At 42.6% G+C, this 20794-nt stretch overlaps 1 protein-coding gene across 1 annotated transcript in view; it reads left to right on the plus strand.

Moving 5' to 3' along the window:
- AGBL4 (ATP/GTP binding protein like 4) overlaps window positions 1-20794 on the plus strand; it is a 1407981-nt gene that overhangs the window by 61457 nt on the left and 1325730 nt on the right. Inside the window, exon 3 of the mRNA XM_034778118.1 lies at window positions 19504-19628. Coding sequence (XP_034634009.1) covers window positions 19504-19628 — 125 coding nt within the window. The remainder of the gene's footprint in view (window positions 1-19503; window positions 19629-20794) is intronic.

Raw genomic sequence — 20794 nt, forward strand, 5'->3', positions numbered from 1 at the left:
TCAAACTCTGTGATCCACAGTGGTTGGGCCTCAGGTAGCAGCTCTGACTTCATGAATTGGGATTATGGAACAGTGAACTTTGTGGAACTGACAAAACACTTTCTTGCACACTGAGCTTCCATGTAGCATGGCTTTGTTCACCAAAGCATAGGCATAATCCTAGGCACAACTGTCAGCTCTTGCATCATGTCTTTGTGGGAGGCCTTTCTGGGGTGATCAGCATTTCAGCACTTCTCTAAGAGTCCTTGGTACTGTGAGGATGGACAGACCATACCGGGATTTAGGGCTGTGGTACTTAGGCACTCTTGGCAGCTGGTCAATAGCACACTCTACTGATTTGGCTCTCTGGCTGCCTACAATAGGAATTTCTGCATTTGTATATATGCTTTAGTTACTATATTTCGTAGCTTTATCTATCTATGCCCTACCCATCTGCAGTCCTTGGGGGCCTCACAGAAGATGCAGGATCCATTGTACTTTAGCATTTCTAAGTATCAACTCAGAATACTGACTATTCCTCATCTTTGGTGCAATACATTTAGTGAGAATTAGCATTTTGTGCTCTGGAGTCCCAGGTCTTCAGTGTCAGGGATCAGGGCCTGCAGCAGATTTAGTCTCCTGGCAACCCAACGAATGCAGCTGGGCTGCAGCAAGCTACCTAACTGACTACACCACCGTTTTGGTCAAGAAGGGCAGCTGGCTGGCTTTTAGCCCAGCAGCAGGAGGAGCTGCTCTCTGGATGCACAATGTGTTCACTCCCACAGTGCAATCCTCTCTGTGCCTGCTGCTCCTTTACTTGCTGCTATCCTGCTGTAACCCTGCTTAACTTAGTCCTGTTTCTGCCTTGTTTCCCAGCCTTGCTCCTGCTCAGTCCTTGCTACTGGCTCCAACTTCCCTACCCTGACCCTGGTTCTTGATTCTGGCTCTGACCTTTACTATGGCTACTGGTTCCAGTCCTGGCTCTGATCCTTGGCTTGACTATTAGTGCTGGTCCTGGTTCTGACTCATGGCATGGCTACTGGTTCCTGACTCCTGCCCTGACCCTTGGATTGATTCTACTTCCTGGCTCCTGCTTCGACCAGTAGGCCTGAATCCTTCTCTAATCACTAGGCCTGACTGTCCCTGTCCCATTCTCTAACACAGAGGCTATATCTGAATGCATCAATATCTGGGGCATAATACTTGCTGTGACCCAGGGACTTCTTGTTGCCAACTGGCAGAGGGCACAGAGGGTGCTTTGGAGTTACAGGGTTCCTTGGGTCTGAGGTCTACATAGTAGTGTGCCAAAGGGTGGCATGTGAGGTCTTTACCAACAGCTAGTAACATGCTGATCATCTTAGTCATTGCAAAAATATATATCTGAGCAATATTTAAGAAGTTATGTATCTATACTGTGTGGCAGAGCTCTGACCTTGTCCCCATGGGTCCTGCGCTTCTAGGTGGTATATGCTAGCCTCAGTGGCTCACTGCGACCCTCCACATAGCCCTTCTCTCTCTAGGGCCAGGGTTACAGTCTACTGAGCCCTTTTCATCATAAGCCAGCAAGGAGGTTGGTGAGAGAACTCCCAGTCTCTGTTGTCCCTAGGGGCTTATTTCAGAACAGTTTAGCCTTCTGTCCTGACAGGGGCCTGACTTCCTCTCCCAGGAGGTGTTTCTGTAGTGGCAGGTTGGGGGGAACCCGGGCCCACCCTCTACTCCAGGGTCCAGCCCAGGGACCCTAACGGCAGCAGCTGTTGGCAGCCAACCTTTCACTGCCAGAGTTGCTGCATTTCCCTGGGCCACTTCCCCACAGCTCTCCCGCTTCTCTCTTCCTCATCCTTACCTTAGGGCTCCCTTACCGCTGGCTTGAGGGTGTCTTCATTAACTAGCCCTTCAGCCACACTTCCTTTCCTCTAGCTCCCTTCAGCCTGACTGGAGTGAGCCCTTTTATTGTATCAAACATTGCCTTAATTATAGTCAGGTGTTCAAAGCAGGAAAACTGCTAATCCAGTGGCCAGTATATCTGTATTCTACTACTTTGTTGTACCCATCTGGCCTGGGTCTATCACAACTGGAAATCATTTTTTTAAAGACTTGAAGTAAAAAACAGGTCACCAGGATGTGACAGGCCTTGAACAGAGACTATTCAGGCAGAGGAGATGAGATGCTTATTTCTCTTTGGTTGGGTGTGTATTGTGTGTCTCACAAGGTAAGCCTATCCGCATGCAGTGCCAGGTGCTAATTAAAAGATTTCAAGGTCAACAAGAGGAGGAGGCCACAGGGAAGAACAATCAGCTGTAGGTGTCCATTTATGAATAAATATCAAATGACTGTTTTGCTATATCTGGGATTGCAAAGAGATACTGAGAAGGCAAGGGGACAGTGTGACTTGTCTCATGAATGGAAGTTCATAGCCAAGGTTGGCTATAATATGCTGGAAGGATAAGTGGTGAGCTTATGGCCTATCTGACATAACTGATTAAATAAATTAAGGCTCTAGAAGGTATGATTTTTATTTTGTATGTAACCATTTTTCCCTATTAATTCTACTTGCTTCTTCTTGAATCTTTATTAAATAATAATTTTTTTTTACCATAAACATATCTAAGTGTTGTGTGTTAGGTGGAGCTCTGGTCTAAGCTGTAACTGCTAAGCTGGGATATACTGTTCCTTTGGGAGCAGAGGAACTAGGAAGTCTGTGAGTTCAGTGAATCATGAAATGGGAACTCCCAGAGTGATGCTTGGAGGAGTTGGAGCATGCCTATCATTGACTTATAAAGAGGGATGAAGGCCTGAAAGGTAGTGCTTGTGTAGCCAAAGGCTGATGGAGTTGGCAACGGACTCACAGCAAGCACAGACAAGGCTTCCTAACACTAAGGGCAGGTGGTAATGAGGTGCTTTAGAGCCCTCCATACCCCTGAGAAGCATCATACTTGCATTATGGATAGATAGTTTTTATGCCTTCTTGATTTAGAGTGATGAGTTATCAGACTGATTAGGTCAAAACTATACATTTCCCCTTAGCAAGGCATTATTGTATGGACTCTTCATATTTGTGTACCTGTCCTCTATGCAAACAGAATGTTGGGAATCATTAAGAAAGGGATAGATAATAAGACAGAAAATATCGTATTGCCTCTATATAAATCCATGGTATGCCCACATTTTGAATACTGCGTGCAAATGTGGTCGCCCCATCTCAAAAAAGATACATTGGAATTGGAAAAGGTTCAGAAAAGGACAACAGAAATGATTAGGGGTATAGAACGGCTGCCATCTGAGGAGAGATTAATAAGACTGGGACTTATCAGCTGAAGACTATAGCCGGAGAGGAGATTAAAGATAATCTAGGCATGGCGCAATATCTCAATGAATATTTTGCATCGGTGTTTAATGAGGCCAATGAAGGTATTAGGGATACTAGCACCGTTACAGAGGGGCATACAGGATGGGGGATTACCGCATCCGAGGTAGAAACAAAACTTGAACGCCTTAATGGGGCTAAGTCGGGAGGACCGGACGATCTTCACCCGAGAATATTGAAGGAATTGGCACGGGAAATAGCAGGCCCATTAGCGATAATATTTAATGACTCTGTAAACTCGGGGGTGGTCCCGTTAGACTGGAGAATAGCCAACGTGGTTCCTATTTTCAAGAAAGGGAAAAAAAGTGATCCGGGTAACTACAGGCCTGTTAGTTTAACATCTGTAGTGTGCAAGGTGCTGGAGAAGATTCTGAAAGAGAAACTAGTTGAGGACCTAGAGGTTAATGGCAATTGCAATAAATTACAGCATGGTTTTACGAAGGGTAGATCGTGCCAAACGAATCTGATCTCCTTCTTGGAGAAAGTAACGGACTTATTAGATAAGGGAAATGCGGTGGACCTAATATACCTGGATTTCAGTAAAGCGTTTGATACTGTACCCCATGAGGAATTATTGGTTAAACTGGAAAACATGGGGATCGATATGAAAATCCAGAGGTGGATAAGGAATTGGTTAATGGGGAGAATGCAGCGGGTCGTATTAAAGGGTGAACTGTCGGGTTGGAGGGAGGTTACTAGTGGAGTGCCTCAAGGTTCGGTTTTGGGACCCATTTTATTTAATCTATTTATAACTGACCTCGGAACCGATTGCAAGAGTGGGCTGATAAAGTTTGCGGATGATACGAAGGTGGGAGGAGTTGCAAATTCGGAGGAGGATAGGGATATTCTGCAGGGAGACTTGAATGAGCTTGTGAATTGGAGTATCAGAAATAAGATGAAATTTAATAGTGAAAAGTGTAAGGTGATGCACTTGGGGATGACTAATAACAATTTTAGTTACAAGATGGGGACACATTGGTTAGAAGTAACGGAAGAGGAGAAGGACCTAGGGGTCCTTGTAGACCGCAGGATGACTATGAGTCGACAATGTGACGTGGCGGTGAAAAAAGCCAATGTGGTCTTGGGATGTATTAGGCGAGGCATATCTAGTAGGGATAAGGAGGTCCTGCTTCCGTTGTATAAGGCGCTGGTGAGACCTCATTTGGAGTACTGTGTGCAGTTCTGGTCTCCCATGTTTAAAAAAGATGAACTCAAACTGGAACGGGTGCAGAGAAGGGCGACTAGGATGATCAGAGGAATGGAAAACCTGTCGTATGAAAAGAGATTAGAGGAGCTTGGGTTGTTTAGTCTGACAAAGCGAAGGCTGAGGGGGGATATGATTGCTATCTTTAAATATATCAGAGGGATAAATACAAGGGAGGGAGAGGAATTATTCCAGCTTAGTACTAATGTGGACACGAGAACGAATGGATATAAACTGGCCATGGGGAAGTTCAGGCTTGAAATTAGACGAAGGTTTCTGACCGTCAGAGGGGTGAAATATTGGAACGGCCTTCCGAGGGAAACGGTGGGGGCGACGGACCTGTCTGGTTTTAAGATTAAGTTAGATAAGTTTATGGAGGGAATGGTTTAATGGTAAAACATAGTAGCCAAGGAAAACCAAGCAATGGTACGTAAATAGCATAATGGCCAACAAGGGTCAGGCTAGAGACTCTTGCCTACATGCTCGGGGTATTCCTGATCGCCATATTTGGGGTCGGGAAGGAATTTTCCTCCAGGGTAGATTGGCTGAGCCTCTGGAGGTTTTTCGCCTTCCTCCGCAGCATGGGGCAGGGATCACTAGCAGGAGGGTCTCTGCCGATTGAAGTCACTAAAACACAGGATTGAGGACTTCAACGGCAGAGTCCAGGGAAGGGTCTTGTGGCCTGCAGCATGCAGGGGGTCAGACCAGATGATCATAATAGTCCCTTCTGACCTTAAAGTCTATGAGTCTATGAGCTTGGAAAAGAGATGACTAAGGGGGGATATGATAGGGGTCTATAAAATCATGACTGGTGTGGAGGAAGTAAATAAGAAAGTGTTATTTACTCCTCATAACATAAGAACTAGGGGCCACCAAATGAAATGAATAGGCAACAGGTTTAAAACAAAAGGAAGCATTTTTTCCACACTGCACAGTCAACATGTGGAACTCCTTGCCAGAGGATGTTGTGAAGACCAAGATTATAACAGGGTTCAAAAAAAGAACTAGATAAGTTCATGGAGGATAGGTCCAAGCAATGGTTATAAACCAGGATGGGCAGGGATGTTGTCCCTACCCTCTGTTTGCCAGAAGCTGGGAATGGGCAACAGGGGTTGGATCACTTAATGATTACCTGTTCTGTTCATTCCCTTTGGGGCACCTGGCATTGGCCACTGTTGGAAGACAAGATAGTGAGCTAGATTGACCTTTGGTCTGACCCAGTGTGACCGTTCTTATGATTTCACTGTAGGGTTTGCTTTTGGGAGACCAATTCTTCTAACACCTGCCGTATCCATAGTTTGCAATATTAACATTTTGATGCTTTGCTCATGGAAGCATTTTGAGTACTGCTGCTTGCTCACCATTTCCTTATTGTAATGTGCCATTGGCATTCTTTCCCTTATTTTTAGTCTTGACAGAGGGATTTTTCAGTAGAGACCTTTGAGCTTTTTAGTCTCCAACTAATACAGGTGGAGAAAAGATGTTTACCTGTAATTTTTCTTTTTAGCAGTATATTTGGTAAGGTATCCACACTCACCTATCTTCCAGGCAGACTAAGGATTACATATTGCTATTTTTCATACAACTACTTGTTCTAAAATGGAACTGACACTAAGACTACACCTCTACTCAGCAGAAAAAGAATGCATCACCTTCTCCAGTGGGGAAGAAACAGCAGATATCAAAATTTGTGGTTTTGGAGTTCCTGATAAATCCTGTGTTGGGAGTACAGATCATATCTTGTAAACCTGTGTCTTCACCTCAAGGGTGCTCTCATGTGTCTGGACTCAGCAATGCAGGGGATTTTGCCTCTTATGCGGTGTTTGGTGGCCACTTTCTCCTCTACGGTGACCATGCCCAGCTGGTCTCTTCACCGTACTCCCTTGCTGGGTCTTCTGAGGCTCAGCTCATCTGCCAAGTTGCACAACAGTTCAGTCCCCTCATGGGGATTGACTCTAAAGAATAGGTCCTTCACCTTTCCTGCAGCTCAATTTCTGTTCTTCCCCTTTTTCAGAGTACTGACCCACCAGGCTTTTCCTTGTTGGGAGTCTACATACCACCTAAACTAACCTTCTGCCCCTCATGGGCTTCTATCTCATCTTCGGGTCCCCACAGACCCTAGCACAGGACTCCTTTCCAGTCTAGTTCCTTTCTGGACAGAGCCACTTCTAAACTACTGGACCTTTCTCCAGACCCTTTCCAAGGAGAGGGAACTCTCCCTACTTTCTCTCTCCTGAATCTCTTCCCCTCAACTGACTCCTCTCATCTCTTTATAAAGCCTAATTCTGCCTCCCCTGGCCAGAAGGCAATCAGTTGATCACCTCCTGTGTGGAGCATAACTAATTAGGTTATTTCACGTGCCTTACAGTGATGGGGATTAAGCCCCATCACACATCTTAAACCTTTAGAAAAGAATTACAGGTAAGTAATAATCTTTTCTGTAATTGCCACATTACCCTTACATTACTCGTTTTTATTAAGTTTGAGATGTACTATTATAAACTTATTTTGGTGGCCTTTCTGAACATTATTGTTTAGTCTTCTGCATTAGATCTGGAGAGTTGCAGGGTGGGTTGAAGTAATATAAACAGATGGCCTATAGGATTAATAGACAATGGAACTCGTTAAATTATTTATACTGTAATGTCTGCAGGACAGGGACTGGCTCACAATGTGATGGATGCTGTACAAAAAGCAGTGGAACCCGAATCTTGGTTGGGGCCTGTAATCGTACTGCATTACAAATATTAAACAGCAATAATAATAAGTCAAAAGAAATAAGCAAAAGTAATAAAAAATGTTAGTGTTTTTCAGCCTTAGAGTCATGTCTACAGATAGTGCTGAGGTACCAGTGACTGGACACCTTCCATCTGGGGGAAAGGATGTAATCTAAAGCATGAAAAACTATCCATCCTAAGCACTCTTCAGACCACTGGCCTATTAAAATCTGTTATAATCATGTTCAATAAGAAAATGTACTTAAAATACTTGCTTATAGGAATTTCTTACAGCTTTCTTGTCTTCTGTACTCTATCAATAAAACAAGCATAGATTCATTTGTGTCTCTCCTTTTGCCATCAAGCCTTTTCTATCTAAAGTCTTCCAGCGCTTATAATCCCCCACCCCTATTTTCTTGTAATTTCCCTTATCTAGTGCAACGTTTTGGACTTTAGTACAAAGTGCCTGCCCATTTCATCACTCCATTCAGAATCTACAGCCATATTTTTTTTTCCAGCCTAGTGGTTCAGATTAGCTGGTGATAGTGATGGACAGTGAGTAGTGTGACGAAGTGGGAATGTTCTTAATGTTTTCTCTGAATACTGTGTGGGTGCCTCAGTTTCCCCTGTGCATTTCTTAGGTATCTAGGTGGGGGAAACAGGGTGTGTGATTGTTGCAGAGCCCAAGAGGGCCCCTGTGATACTGTCTGCACAGAGAATGGCCGACACTCTGTCTCCTGGAAACTAATGGCCTGGGCTCCTCCTCTACAAAGGTGCCAATTGAAGGTTTTGGAGAACAAAGAGATCAGGTGACCTCCTGGCCCGGGAAAGGGACAAAAGCAGAGGAGGGGCTGGAGAGTTGCAGTTTGGAGCTGGCTGGGAAAATGTAGGGGAGGCCAGACAGATCTCCTGGCCCCCCCCAAGATGGACCTAACTGAGTGGTTCCTGTTGTCTGTACCTGCAAGACCAGTCTTGGACTGTGTTCCTATCATCTAAATAAACCTTCTGTTTTACTGGCTGGCTGAGAGTCATGGTGAATCGCAGGAAGCCGGGGGTGCAGGGCCTTGTCTCCCCTAACTCCGTGACAAGTAGTGCCCCAATTCAGGTAGTAATTGTAATCTCTGTAAAATCAGAGTGGGTTCAGATTCTAGTTCTAGCCATAATCAATCATGAATATTTCTACAGCTTCAGACCCCTAACAATCCTCATCTTATGACCTCATCTTACATTACCTTTAAATGCCTTCTGAGGTCTCTCCTTACTATAAGCTGAGATTTGGTGCTCTGCTTTCCTCCCAAATGGACTTTGAGGGCATCAGGTGGTTGCTTCATCATCTTCCAGCTTTGAAGAGGTTTCCAGGTAAGGGACACTGCTTCTTTCCCAGGTTTTTGAAGAATATTTTTTTATAGGAGTGGGGAGTTAGAATGTATGGGAAGTGGCCTGATGATCCCCATAGAGCAACCACATACTGAAACAGCTCCGTAATGCATGATTGCTAGCATCCTCCTGCTCTCATGGAGAGTACAGGGAGAGTTTCATATATGCCCAGTTCTCACATATTGCTTTACATCAGTAGATCTCAGAGTGCTTCACAAAGGAGACAAATTTCATTATCCTCATTTATGGATGGGGAAACTGAGGCATAGAGAGGCGAAGTGATTTGCTGATGGTCCCCCAAGAAGCCAGTAGCAGAGCAGGACTAGAGCCCAGGTTTCCTGAGTCCCAGTGATCTGTCCGGTAGGACACATTGCCATCATACATATTCTCTCAAGAGTGATTAAAATCAGCTTTTGAAATTCAAAATCTATTGAAATGATTTCCACAATGTTTGATGTGCCAGATTTAAATTATTTGTTAAATCTAAACAAAAATGAAATGAAACAGTAATGCTTTAATGTTCATACTACTTAATGTGAGGAAAATGAGATCTTGCTCCTGGTCCTTTTTTAAGAAAAAGCATTGAATATGAATCCTTCATAAACAGTGTTGCTAAGTACTTTACAGAGGGAGTCGTTCATAACTTGAGAGTTGATGTCAGTAATAATTGAGCTGTTTCAGAGGGCAGTAGGGAGAGAGCTCCAGACAGATGCAGTAGTACCATTAAAATACTGTCTCCCTCTCTTCCTCAGCTTGCAAAGAAACAAGAAGAGGAGACAGGGAAAAGGTCAACATGGTAGGAACAGGATGAGAGCATGTGGGCATAACCAGGTCTTGAGGTCAGAGAGATTGGCCAACTTTCATGAGCAAGAGTAGTGTGGCTACAGCATTCTGACATCTCTGAAGCTGAGAACTTGGGGGTTTAGAAAGACCATTAAAGAGTGACAGCAAATTCAGTAACATGGGATAAAGAGGACATTTTAGCCAGCAGTACATTTTAGCCTTTGAAGTATCAATAGTGGGGAGTTATGGGATAGCCTGGGGCTGGCAGAGTTTAAGGCAGGTAATTCTTGCCATGGCTCTTCCACAGCAGCTGGCAGATGGAAGCTGATGTGGTGTAGTGCACATTTCTTTGTCAAAAAGGAGGTGTAGGATCATGAACATGCTCCCCTTGCACCACCAAAACATCTACTTGCCAAGATGCTACACAGGCAGAATGCCCTGAGGAACTGGCATTAATTAATGTACTTTGCTGCCACACTTGCCTTTCCTTTGTGAGGCTGTGTCTTTTAAAGGAATAATAAGGCCCAAACAGTATTATCCTGAAAAGGTTATGGAAAGCCTGATTTTTCTCTCACTAGTATAAATCAGGAGCAATGCCATTAAAATCAGTACTGTTACACCAGTGGAAAACTGGTAAAAGTAAGAGGAGAATTTGGCCCACAGATTCTAACATTAGCATGCTCCAGCTGTCTCACATTTTCCCCTAATCAGGAAACACCCTTGCACCATTGAATAGAACCCCCTCCTCACCACATATTTTGTTAAAAGCCAATAATGATTTTAATAATTTTAGACTTACATTATACAGACAAAAGTGTAAGAAGCTAGAATTCTCATATGATGTCACTCATAGTTAGACTTTATCAGACTGTCTCATTCCCATCCAAGGCAGCTCAGATTGTCTTTGCTTCTATGAATTAAGCATTGACTTGCACTCACCAACTTACCCTTACTAATGAGGGGATTTGGTCCTTCCCCACTAAATACTAAAATACTCCATGTTCTCAGGCATATGTAGCATACAAAACCGGTTCTCTTCTTTCCTTTCTGAAATCTTCCCCTTTTGCAAGAAGGTTCACTTAAACCAACTAATTTTTCTCTCTTTAGGATGTCACTATGATAACAAAGTCCCTTAAAAAAAAAAAAAGGCAGCAGGGAATTAGGAAAGGAGATGGAAAATAGTTTGTGCAGCAGTTAGTAACTTGAGACTGAGGCATCCCATATTAGTGGATGCTTTTGAAAATGTTGGCCTCTGTAATTTGGTTGCATTGTATAATTCTATTAGTTTGATTTTAAAAAAAGTCTCTGAAATATTTTTCTAAGGCAATGTGGATTTTTGGTTCACAGCCAAACATGTGCAGTACTATTCCTTGCTCTAGGTGAAGCTTCAGGTCTTTCAAGGGATACTGTACAGTTGCAGAGCATTTAGATGATTTTTTCACAACATTGATCTAATTGCAGTATGGATATCACTTTGTACTGCATAGGTTAATATGTGCATTACTGGTATAAACAGTATAAATGAAAGTATACTTAAAATTACAAAAGATTGTGTACATGCTTTTATGATGAAGATGTAGCAGTTTGCATTTTTTTCTATTCAAGACACATGCTTCAAAATTTCAAGGATAATTCTGATTTGACAGATATGTATTGTGAGCAGTGGATCGGGTAACAATACATTACATGAGTCAGAGCTTCCAAACATCGTCACTTATCCATGATTTTTTGTCTAGTTATAAATCCAGTTATCTGTAGAAGTTACATTGGACCTCTTCCTCATCAAGCTCTCTCTTACAAATTCTATGTAAAGCCAAGAGGAATTTATGAACTGGTATTCTTAGATGCACTCTTTTCAGAAGAAAGTTTTGCAGATCTTTGTACCTGAAGTTCCTCCCCCTTCCTTAGAATGCATAAATAAAATTACTTTCCATGTATTTTGTGGTCTTTAAGGAAGAATTTAGTTGAGACTATTCTATATTCCATATATTACCTCTTGTTTTTTTTTTAAATATGGTTCTATGAAAGTATAGCTTGGCTATCTTGGACTTGATCTCAGGTTCAAGTAATGAAAATGATGTATATGCTATTCTATTGTGCCAATCTGTTCCTTGGTTGTTTTTGTTTAAAGAATTTGTATAGATTGAAATGCAGCTGCAAGTGTATTAGTGATTTTCTATTGCTCACTTGTCAAGATTTTTATTGTGTGGATGAAAAATAGTATTTCAAAACCTGGCAGTGTATTGACAAAAACGGAGGAGCACTTTGTGTAATTCTCTTTTTGAAAAACTACTTCTTTTAGAGACAGAGATTGCCTGAGCTACTTCCATTCATATGTATCTTGAACAATAGATTTATTGATAGCTTTTAGCTAAGGTTTAATTCTTTTCCCCCCTCTGTTCACCATGGTGCTTACTTTTCTGTATTAAGCAAACCAAAATTATGCTCCTATAAGCAAGGCATACAATATGCAAGTGTTCTAGGTGTAAAAGGAGGCATTTGACCTTTTGTTGCTAATCTGTGACAGGTGCAGGCTATTTTCTTCCAAATGGTGTTAATTTTCATGCCTAAATCTACCCCCTGAAACCTGCATTCTGTATAGCCACCACAGGGGAACTGGTGGTCATCATGAGTACTGTAATGGACAGCTGAGAGGGATAATCACTGATATTTCAACACATTCATGTTTGCAACTCATACATTTGTAGTGCACTTCTGTCTTCACTGCTTATTAGGAAGGCTGAAGTTAGTTATTCATTGCTGGACAAAAAAGTGTCTGAGAAAGTTCATGTGCAGGGAACAGCACATTGTTACAAATTAGTTTCCTTTACCATTTCTGGCAAACTCATTACAAAGTAATCGTGCCCTGTGCTGAAGTGCACTTCCTCTGGGACCAATAACTGTAAATAAGCAGGGCTGCAAGCTGGCTGATAAGTTGTTGTTCTGAAGATAACGGTCCTTTTTAGCAGAGTGTTTGACCTTTTTCTTTATATTGCCTCAGGCTTGTCTAAGACCCTCAAGGTCTATTTTTCATCTTAAAATTCTCTGTAGGAAAGCACAATGTGTGGCTTAAGAAGATTTTAGGATTGCTTAACATATCTATATTTTCTTTTCTTGCATTTTTATGATAATTGTTGGCATACTCAGTAACTCTAGCTAGCATTTTCTTAAATAGGTTTTCTTTCTTCCTGTAATGTATACTTTTTATTGATGTAGGAAGCAATATTCTTCAATATTTTATGAAGAGTAAATGTATGTTGCATAATAAATAAAATAGTAATATTGGTTTTCTTTTAAGCCTATTATAAATGTAGTGAACTTTTCCAGAAACTTTAAATGTACTTTTGGTCCATTTAGAATAACTCATATTTTGAGTATATTGCACTTTGTTACTATCTTAGTTCTCTTACACAAGAGTATGACTAGCACCGTAAGATTGAATGATCAAGGGAAAGTCTACATATTCTGTTTGTTGTAAATATTGCATAGAACTATATATAGGAACTGAGAATGTTTTAAAAACAACCTCCAGGGCTAAGAAAAAGTGAGTTTATCTTTACAGACATTTGGGAGTCTGATTTGTTCACATCATCCTAGAAGATTAGAGAGATCTGTTGTAGTACTTCTCAAAAGTAAAATCATAATAAAAACAAAAATCAAGTTATTTAAGAGTGCATAGGAGAACTAATTCATATGTTTCATAAAATTCTGTTTCCTTCACATCCAGCATTGCACCTGTGCCATAAAAAAAACTGTAGGAAACTGCACTGTAGGAAAGTTGAATACCAATGTGCTTGAGTTTAAACATGTACCAGTCCTGTCACTCATTGTGGTTTTTCTTTTAAACTCCACAGATCAGTTCTTTATCTTATATATACTTTAAATAAAATGTACATCATTGACATACTCTATGATCTGCAGGGCTAACTCATAAAAGTTACAATTACTGTGGAAATATATTGTGATAGCTTTAAAGTCTTACATAGTTGCTTAGGGCCAGACACTGCACTCATTGAAGTCAATGATGGTGCTCCCATTGATTCCAATGGAGGCAGGTGGAAGCCCTTAGTGCAGGACAGTACTTGTCAATATTGTTGCAATGTATGGCTTTCTCCTTAGAATTTGTTATGTGAATTGGGAGTGGTCTCAAATGCCTGACTTTAAAAAAGAAAAGAAAATTATCTAAGCAAAATTGTTATAAGCAGAAGGCAGAAATTAGTGGAGAGTAGAAATGTACACAGAAATCAAATATGGAGATAGTAAAAGTCCCTGAATAGTTGTAGTTAGCTATTTGACTTCAGTTTATTTGTGTATGAAACATAATGGTGGCACCACACAGAACTGACACTCTCCACCTTTTTCTTGACTTGACTATCATAAAAGCATAAAAAGTAGCTAATTCATCTAGTTTATTGTAAAAAAAAAAAAGTAAAAAGTAAGGTGTGTATTATCTCAATGCACAAGGATTTATGTGACACAAGAACAAATTTCAATATGTAGCTGCTTTTTAGTCACTAATTAGATAAACTATTTCTTTCTCCATGTTATATTTTTAACTGCTTCCTCCAAAGACCAAATTAAGGGAAAGCCACCCACTTTCCCTATATATTCAAAAAGTGATATGAATATAAATTGAAAAAGCTGCCTTTTAGTATAGTAGATGCTTATTTTGAATGTAAAATAATTCTATTTGTTCTTCACCATAAGATGGATATGTAGCATCATATCTTCATCATGTAATCAATGTTTAATTGTTGCTTAATAGTTCCAAACCTTTCAGTGTAAATCACTGTTTTTTTGTGGTCCTGGGGCATATATTCCTGTACATTGAGATAAAAAATGTAATCCCTTGACTTCAGCAGTATGAAGGCAGCACTGTAACATTCATAACTTTTATTATGAGTTTGGTGTAGTAGTTGCTCAAGTCCTTTCTCTTTGATGTCAAGAAGCATTTTTCAGTGACACCCACTGAACACTAGAAACTCTCTCTTAATATGTGGAAGTATTTTTTTTATGCTTGTGCCATTCTAACCCTTTTTTATTTTTAACAAAAATGTCCACTTTGGTTAGGGGCACTGTCATGTGGGTTGAAATTAGGATGATAGAGTGTAAGCAAAGGATACATTGACTATAAGCATCAGCCTTCTGTGTGTGGGGAACATGTTGAGTAGGTTAATAAAAGTATATGGTGTTGGGTACTGCCTTATTTAGCATCTTAATGATCTGGAAGAAATAGCATGTTAATGAAATGCACAAATAATATGGAACTGGAAGGAGTTGCAGATACCTGTGAGAACAGAGAAATAATACAAAGGAACCTACGCTAGAGGAAAAAAAAATAAAAATGAAAACTTCTGTGGGAAGATAATCTTCCACACAAATATTCAGTGACCTTGAGAAACTTGGAAAGCAGTAATCTTGGAAGAGACCTAGGTATAGAATGAACAAGTGATTAAATTGCTAGCTAGACCTGATACTGATGAGTGCACTAGCTACTCCTGAGAGCATTCTGCACCAAAGAAATTAAAAATTCTGCACCAAAAATATTAAAATTCTGCACAAAATATTTTAAAGTTCTGCAAATTTTATTTGACAAATAAATGTGGAGGCTCTAGCATGGCGTTGGATAGCACAGGCCACTGGCTGCACAGAAATGGGAGATCACTGTGCAGCTCCTCCAACCCTTCTGGGACACAGACTGAGCGATGAGGCTGCATTCCACCCTGTTACAGCACAAGGACCGGGCCTGCCCCAGAAACACCCCAGGGCCCTGCCCCTCCAGGCCAGTTGCACCAGATGTGGGAGGCAGGCTCAGCAAGGCAGGATCCAAGTGTGGAGGGACTTAGTATGGGGGGATCCAGGTGTGGGTTGAGAGGGTTCTGTGTGGGGCAATCTGGGTGTGGGCAGCTCGGGGGGATCTGGGTGCGGAGGGGATCTGGATGCACAGAGGTTGTTGGAGGTTTTGGGTGCAATGGTAATGGAACTCTGCAGGGGGGTCCAGGTTGAAGGTGGTTGTGGTTCAGTGCATAGGCGCCGACTCCGTGGGTGCTCCAGGGCTGGAGCAGCCACGGGGAAAAAATTAGTGGGTGCTCTGCACCCACCAGCAGCCAAGCTTCTCTCCCCACCCCCCCACCTCACCTCACTTCTGCCTCCTCCCATGAGCGTGCCGTGTCCCCACTCCTCCGCCTACCTCCCAGCTCTTGCCAAAAATGCAAACACGATGTTAGGAATCATTAAAAAAGGGATAGAGAATAAGACGGAGAATATCTTATTGCCCTTATATAAATCCATGGCACGCCCACATCTTGAATACTGCATACAGATGTGGTCTTCTCATCTCAAAAAAAGATATTCTGGCATTAAAAATGGTTCAGAGAAAGGCAACTAAAATGATTAGGGGTTTGGAACGGGTCCCTTAGGAGGAGAGATTAAAGAGGCTAGGACTTTTCAGCTTGGAAAAGAGGAGACTAAGGGGGGATGTGATAGAGGTATGTAAAATCATGAGTGGTGTGGAGAAAGTGAATAAGGATAAGTTATTTACTTGTTCCCATAATATAAGAACTAAGGGCCACCAGATGAAATTAATGGGCAGCAGGTTTAAAACAAATAAAAGGAAGTTCTTCACACAGCGCTCAGTCAACCTGTGGAACTCCTTGTCTGATGAGGTTCTGAAGGCTAGGACTATAACAGAGTTTAAAAGAGAACTAGATAAATTCATGGATGTTAAGTCCAATAATGGCTATTAGCCAGGACGGACAAGAAATGGTGTCCCTAGCCTCTGTTTGTCAGAGGGTGGGGCTGGATGGCAGGAGAGAGATCACTTGATCATTACCTGTTAGGTTCACTCCCTTTGGGGCACCTGGCATTGGCCACAGTTGGCAGACAGGATAGTAGGCTGGATGGACCTTTGGCCTGACCCAGTATGGCCATTCTTATGTTCTTATGGTGGGGTAAGGATCTGGGTGCGGGTGGCTCATTGGGGTTGTCCAGGTGCAGGGGGAGTGGGGCTCACCGGGAGGGTTCTGAGTGCAGGGGGCTGAGGCTCGACAGGACTGTCTGGGTCTGAGGGGTTCTGAATGCACAGGGGTTGGGCGGATGCGGGAGCAGCTCTCTGTACAGGGATCTGTCCCCCTGCAGCTGAGGAGTGATGGGTGCAGGAAGTGGGGGGTGTGGGGAAGAGGGGGAGTTTGCAGAGCTTTCTGCAGCTGCGGGAGAAATCTGAGGGGGAGGTGTTCTCCCCAGCCCAGCTGGGACTAGCAACTGAGTCCGGCGCAGGGTAGGAGCCACCATCTCGGTCCTTCCCAGTTCTGCCTCCTGCCCCACAGTGATTTACCTCTCTACCAGCTGCCCTGGGCACCTGAAATATACTGCTGGGGAGGTTCACATGATCGCTCTTATGGCTTCCCTTTGCTTCCCCATCATTTTTCTGAAGGGAAACAAAGAAATCTGCAGGGGACATACATTCTGCACATGCACAGTGGCGTAAAACTTCCCCAGGAGTATAAATTAGTAATGCCTAGGTAGATAGATTGCTCTAGATCAGGGGTTCTCAAGCTTTTTCTTTCTGAGGACCCCCAACATGCTATGAAAACTCCACGGCCCACAACTACTGTTGTTCTGCATATAAGAGCCAGGGCCAGCATTAAGGGGGTAGCAAGCAGGGCAGCTGCCCAGGGCCCGATGCCACAGGGGACCCTGCGAAACTAATTTGCTCAGGCTTCGGCTTCAGCCCCAGGTGGCAAGGCTTGGATCACCAGGCTTCAGCCCCATGCAGTGGGACTTCGGTTTTCTGCCGTTAGCCCCAAGAAGTCTAATGCCAGCCCTGCATGGCGGACCCCCTGAAACCTGCTCGTGGCCCCCAAGGGGCCCTGGACCCCTGGTTGAGAACCATTGCTCTAGATTACATTGGTTTGTAATGGTCCCATCACATCCATTTTGCACCAGCAGGGGTTTCCTTAACACCAGGGATCTTTACAGCATTTCTGCTCTGTCACTGTGTTGCATGGAAACGTGGGCCCAGGGTCTGGCACTTTGAGTTCAGATTAATTAGCAATCTGATGTTGAAATGGAAACTGAAATAGGCAATAGGTCAGAAATCAAGGTATCATTTTGCTTTGAATATTTTTGACTTCTATAGAATATTTATTCTCTCAGTAATCTCTTGTGTTCCTGATCTGCATTATACAGTACAATCCATTTTTATGATCTTTGGATTTCCGCTACAGAATTTACTAGCTGCTGTACCTTTTGTTTTTTAAATCAATGCAGCGGAAATTCTCTTCTCCAATCCGTGCTGCAGACCATTCATTCCAAACCATTACCATTGATACTAATAGGAGTTACATATGTGAAACAATGCAGAATATTATCACCATTTCTATAGTTACAAATACGCATTGTGACTTAAGGCAAATGAAAGGGCTTTGTCTTCTTGTACTGAAGAGTTTATAGTATAGGGCCCTGATTTTGCCAATTCTATTAACAGTGAGTAGTGGCTTACTCCATGAATAGTTCCAGTGACATTAAGGTACTACTCAACATGAGTAACAGTGGCAGAATCAGGGCCTAGGGAAGACAGCATGCAGACAAGGGATGGGGAAGGGAGTTAACCAAAAGTCAGGTGGATTAAGTTATTTGTATTTGTCAGATCTCATAGTTACAAAATATATTCCAAATTCTTTATATTTATATTTTGGATTTATCATTTAGGCTTGTCTGTAAAATGAGATTCAGCTAAGATAATTTTGCTGTAAAAAGTCTGGATTGGGCAAGGCAGGAAAGGGAGAAAGTTTCCAGATATGGAAGATAAAAATGTTCATTGTGCAATTGAAGTCCGCAACAGCACCAACTCAAGATTATACAAAAGGGTCTATAAGTACATCGATGAAGTACACAGCTGAAATATCTTTTGGTTTCCAAAATACAAATTATCCCCTCCCCCCAAAAACAAACCGTAAACCAGATTTTAATACCATTACTAATGTTAAGCAGCACTTTACTCCACAAGTCATCCCACTGCCTTAAATGGGACTGCCTGAAGAGGAAGTTTCGACTCTGTGTGAATAAGGATTTGGTAATCTTGCCCCAAATATCTGAAACTATATCTGAATTAATAAAAGAATGGGTCCAAACATGTAGCAATACTTTCATAATTAACATTTTACATCAGCTTTGAGAGCAAAGGTGTGGGCTTATTTTATTAAATACAAAATTTGATTAGATGGGTGTGAACAGTAAAAACGTAACGCCTTTCATTTTGTAGGGTATAAATTAGGTAGACAGACAAGCCATGTGTCTTTGAAACTCACTGCAGCACTTCAAAAGAAAAAAGCCAGTTTAACCATTTAAAAGCACTTTTCCAAATTTCTCCAGCACTGAACTCCACTCCTTTCTCCACTATGGCCTGATTTGTTGCTTGCTTTCATTTTATACTGGAAAGTGCCAGAGGGAGCAAAGTAGTTTCTGACTGTATTTTTCAATATTATATCACAAAACTAACCAGGAGGGGCCCAAGCTAAACCCCATAGCCTCATGTTTTAGGAGAGAGGGCCTTGAGCATCTGTAGGAAAACAGGGAAATCCTGAAAATCAGCCAATAGGGGGAGCAATAGAATTTTTGGCACTGTTTTTAAGTAGGTATTCCTAAACATTAGCAGCACACGGAAGAAAGAAATCCCTATAAGCAGGGAGTGGGAGTGGCAAAGAGATCATGTAAGCAAAGAGGGGATTTTGAGTAACAGAAGGGATGATGGGACAACATTCACAGAAAGAATCAAAGGTCAAAGAGGACAAAAATTCATTAGGAGTGAATTATAAAAGTCCTTATTGGTGTTTTTTTTTTTTTCTGTATTGACTTATTTAAATGTGCTTGGCCTGTTTGTGTATTTTTCTTCATGAGTTTAATAAAGACATTTGCTTGAAAAAAGTTCTGAACTGTGTTATAGTGCTAATTAACCTTATAATCATGTGACTGGTTTTAGCCAGTCATAGTCATGCATTTTAAATACCACTCTGTGTAGTTGTTGGGCTAGGGTTTATCAGCTGTTCGTTAAACTGCTGCATTTCATAATCCTCTGGCAGGTAACCTTGGACGTGTGGATCATATCACAGAGTTTGAGTATGACCTGTTCATTAGGCCGGATACCTGTAACCCACGCTTTCGAGTGTGGTTCAACTTCACTGTTGAAAATGTGAAAGAGTCACAGGTAAGTTCAAATTAAATAGTATGATTAGTTCACAATTACTTAAGTTGGAGAGAGATACCAATACACTAGCCAGAGTATAAAAATTGCCACAGTACAATAATAACTAGTATATGTTTGTGATTGTTTATGCAAACCCCAGAGTGGGCCTGCAGGAGTTAAAAGGCAATATTGGGCCCAGGTAGCCCCACCCCTAGAGGCCTGCCCAGCCCACTGCAGCTGGAGGAGCAGGTTAAAATGAATTCAGGAGGTCGGGCAAGGAGTAATGAACGGACTGTAAAAGAGAAGAATCCTTCTCCAGGAAGCCAGTCAGAAGGTGGAGCCTGAGAGGGGACAAGATAGTGGGTAAGGCTCCCAAGCAGTGCCTTCTCCAACCACAACCCAGTTTGAGAAACAGCTTGTCTTGGAGGGCCCTGCTCATTAGGACTTTGTTTGTGATGCTATTGACTATTTAGTTAGGGCCCCACCAAATGCATGGTTTATTTTGGTCAATTTCACATTTTAAGATGTTTACATTTGAAATTTCATGGTGTTGTAATCATGGGGGTCCTGACCCAAAAGGGGATCATGTGGGAGTTGTCATAAAGTTGTTGTAAGGGGTTTGCAGGATGGTCACCCTCGCTTCTGCACTGCCTTCCTGCAGCTGGGAGAAGTTCCCAGATGGGGATGTGGGTCTGATCTCCCCTGTGCTGCTGGGAGCACCCCAGCCAGGGGCTCCTAGCTGCTAGTCCCGGCCAGGTTGGGGGGAGGGACAGGACTTCCTCTTCCCCTGCATGGCTGCACTTGGAGTGGAGGTGGGAGAGGGGAGGGGGGAGAGAAGATCAGGCGCACCTCTGGGTACCTCCCTGGCTTCAGGGACACTCTCACTTCTGCAGCATGGTTGCAGAGCTTCCTACGGCCAGGGGAAGTACCCAGAGTTGGGTCTGATCTCCTCCCAAGAGCAGCTGTGCAGGGGAAGAGGAAGTCCTGTCCCTCCCTAGCCAGGACAGGGCTATCAGCTGGAGCTCAGTGCATGGTAGAAGCCCCCAGCTGGGGCACCCCCAGCCCTGCCTCTCTCCCTCCCCTCCAATAGCTAGATTTCACGGGGGAAGGCTGATGTCACAGTCTGACACATTTTTCACGGCTGTGAATTTGGAAGGGTCCTAACTATAGGGACCATACCCCCAAAC

This window comes from Trachemys scripta, chromosome 8, assembly GCF_013100865.1.
Source record: "Trachemys scripta elegans isolate TJP31775 chromosome 8, CAS_Tse_1.0, whole genome shotgun sequence".
NCBI lineage: Eukaryota > Metazoa > Chordata > Testudines > Emydidae > Trachemys > Trachemys scripta.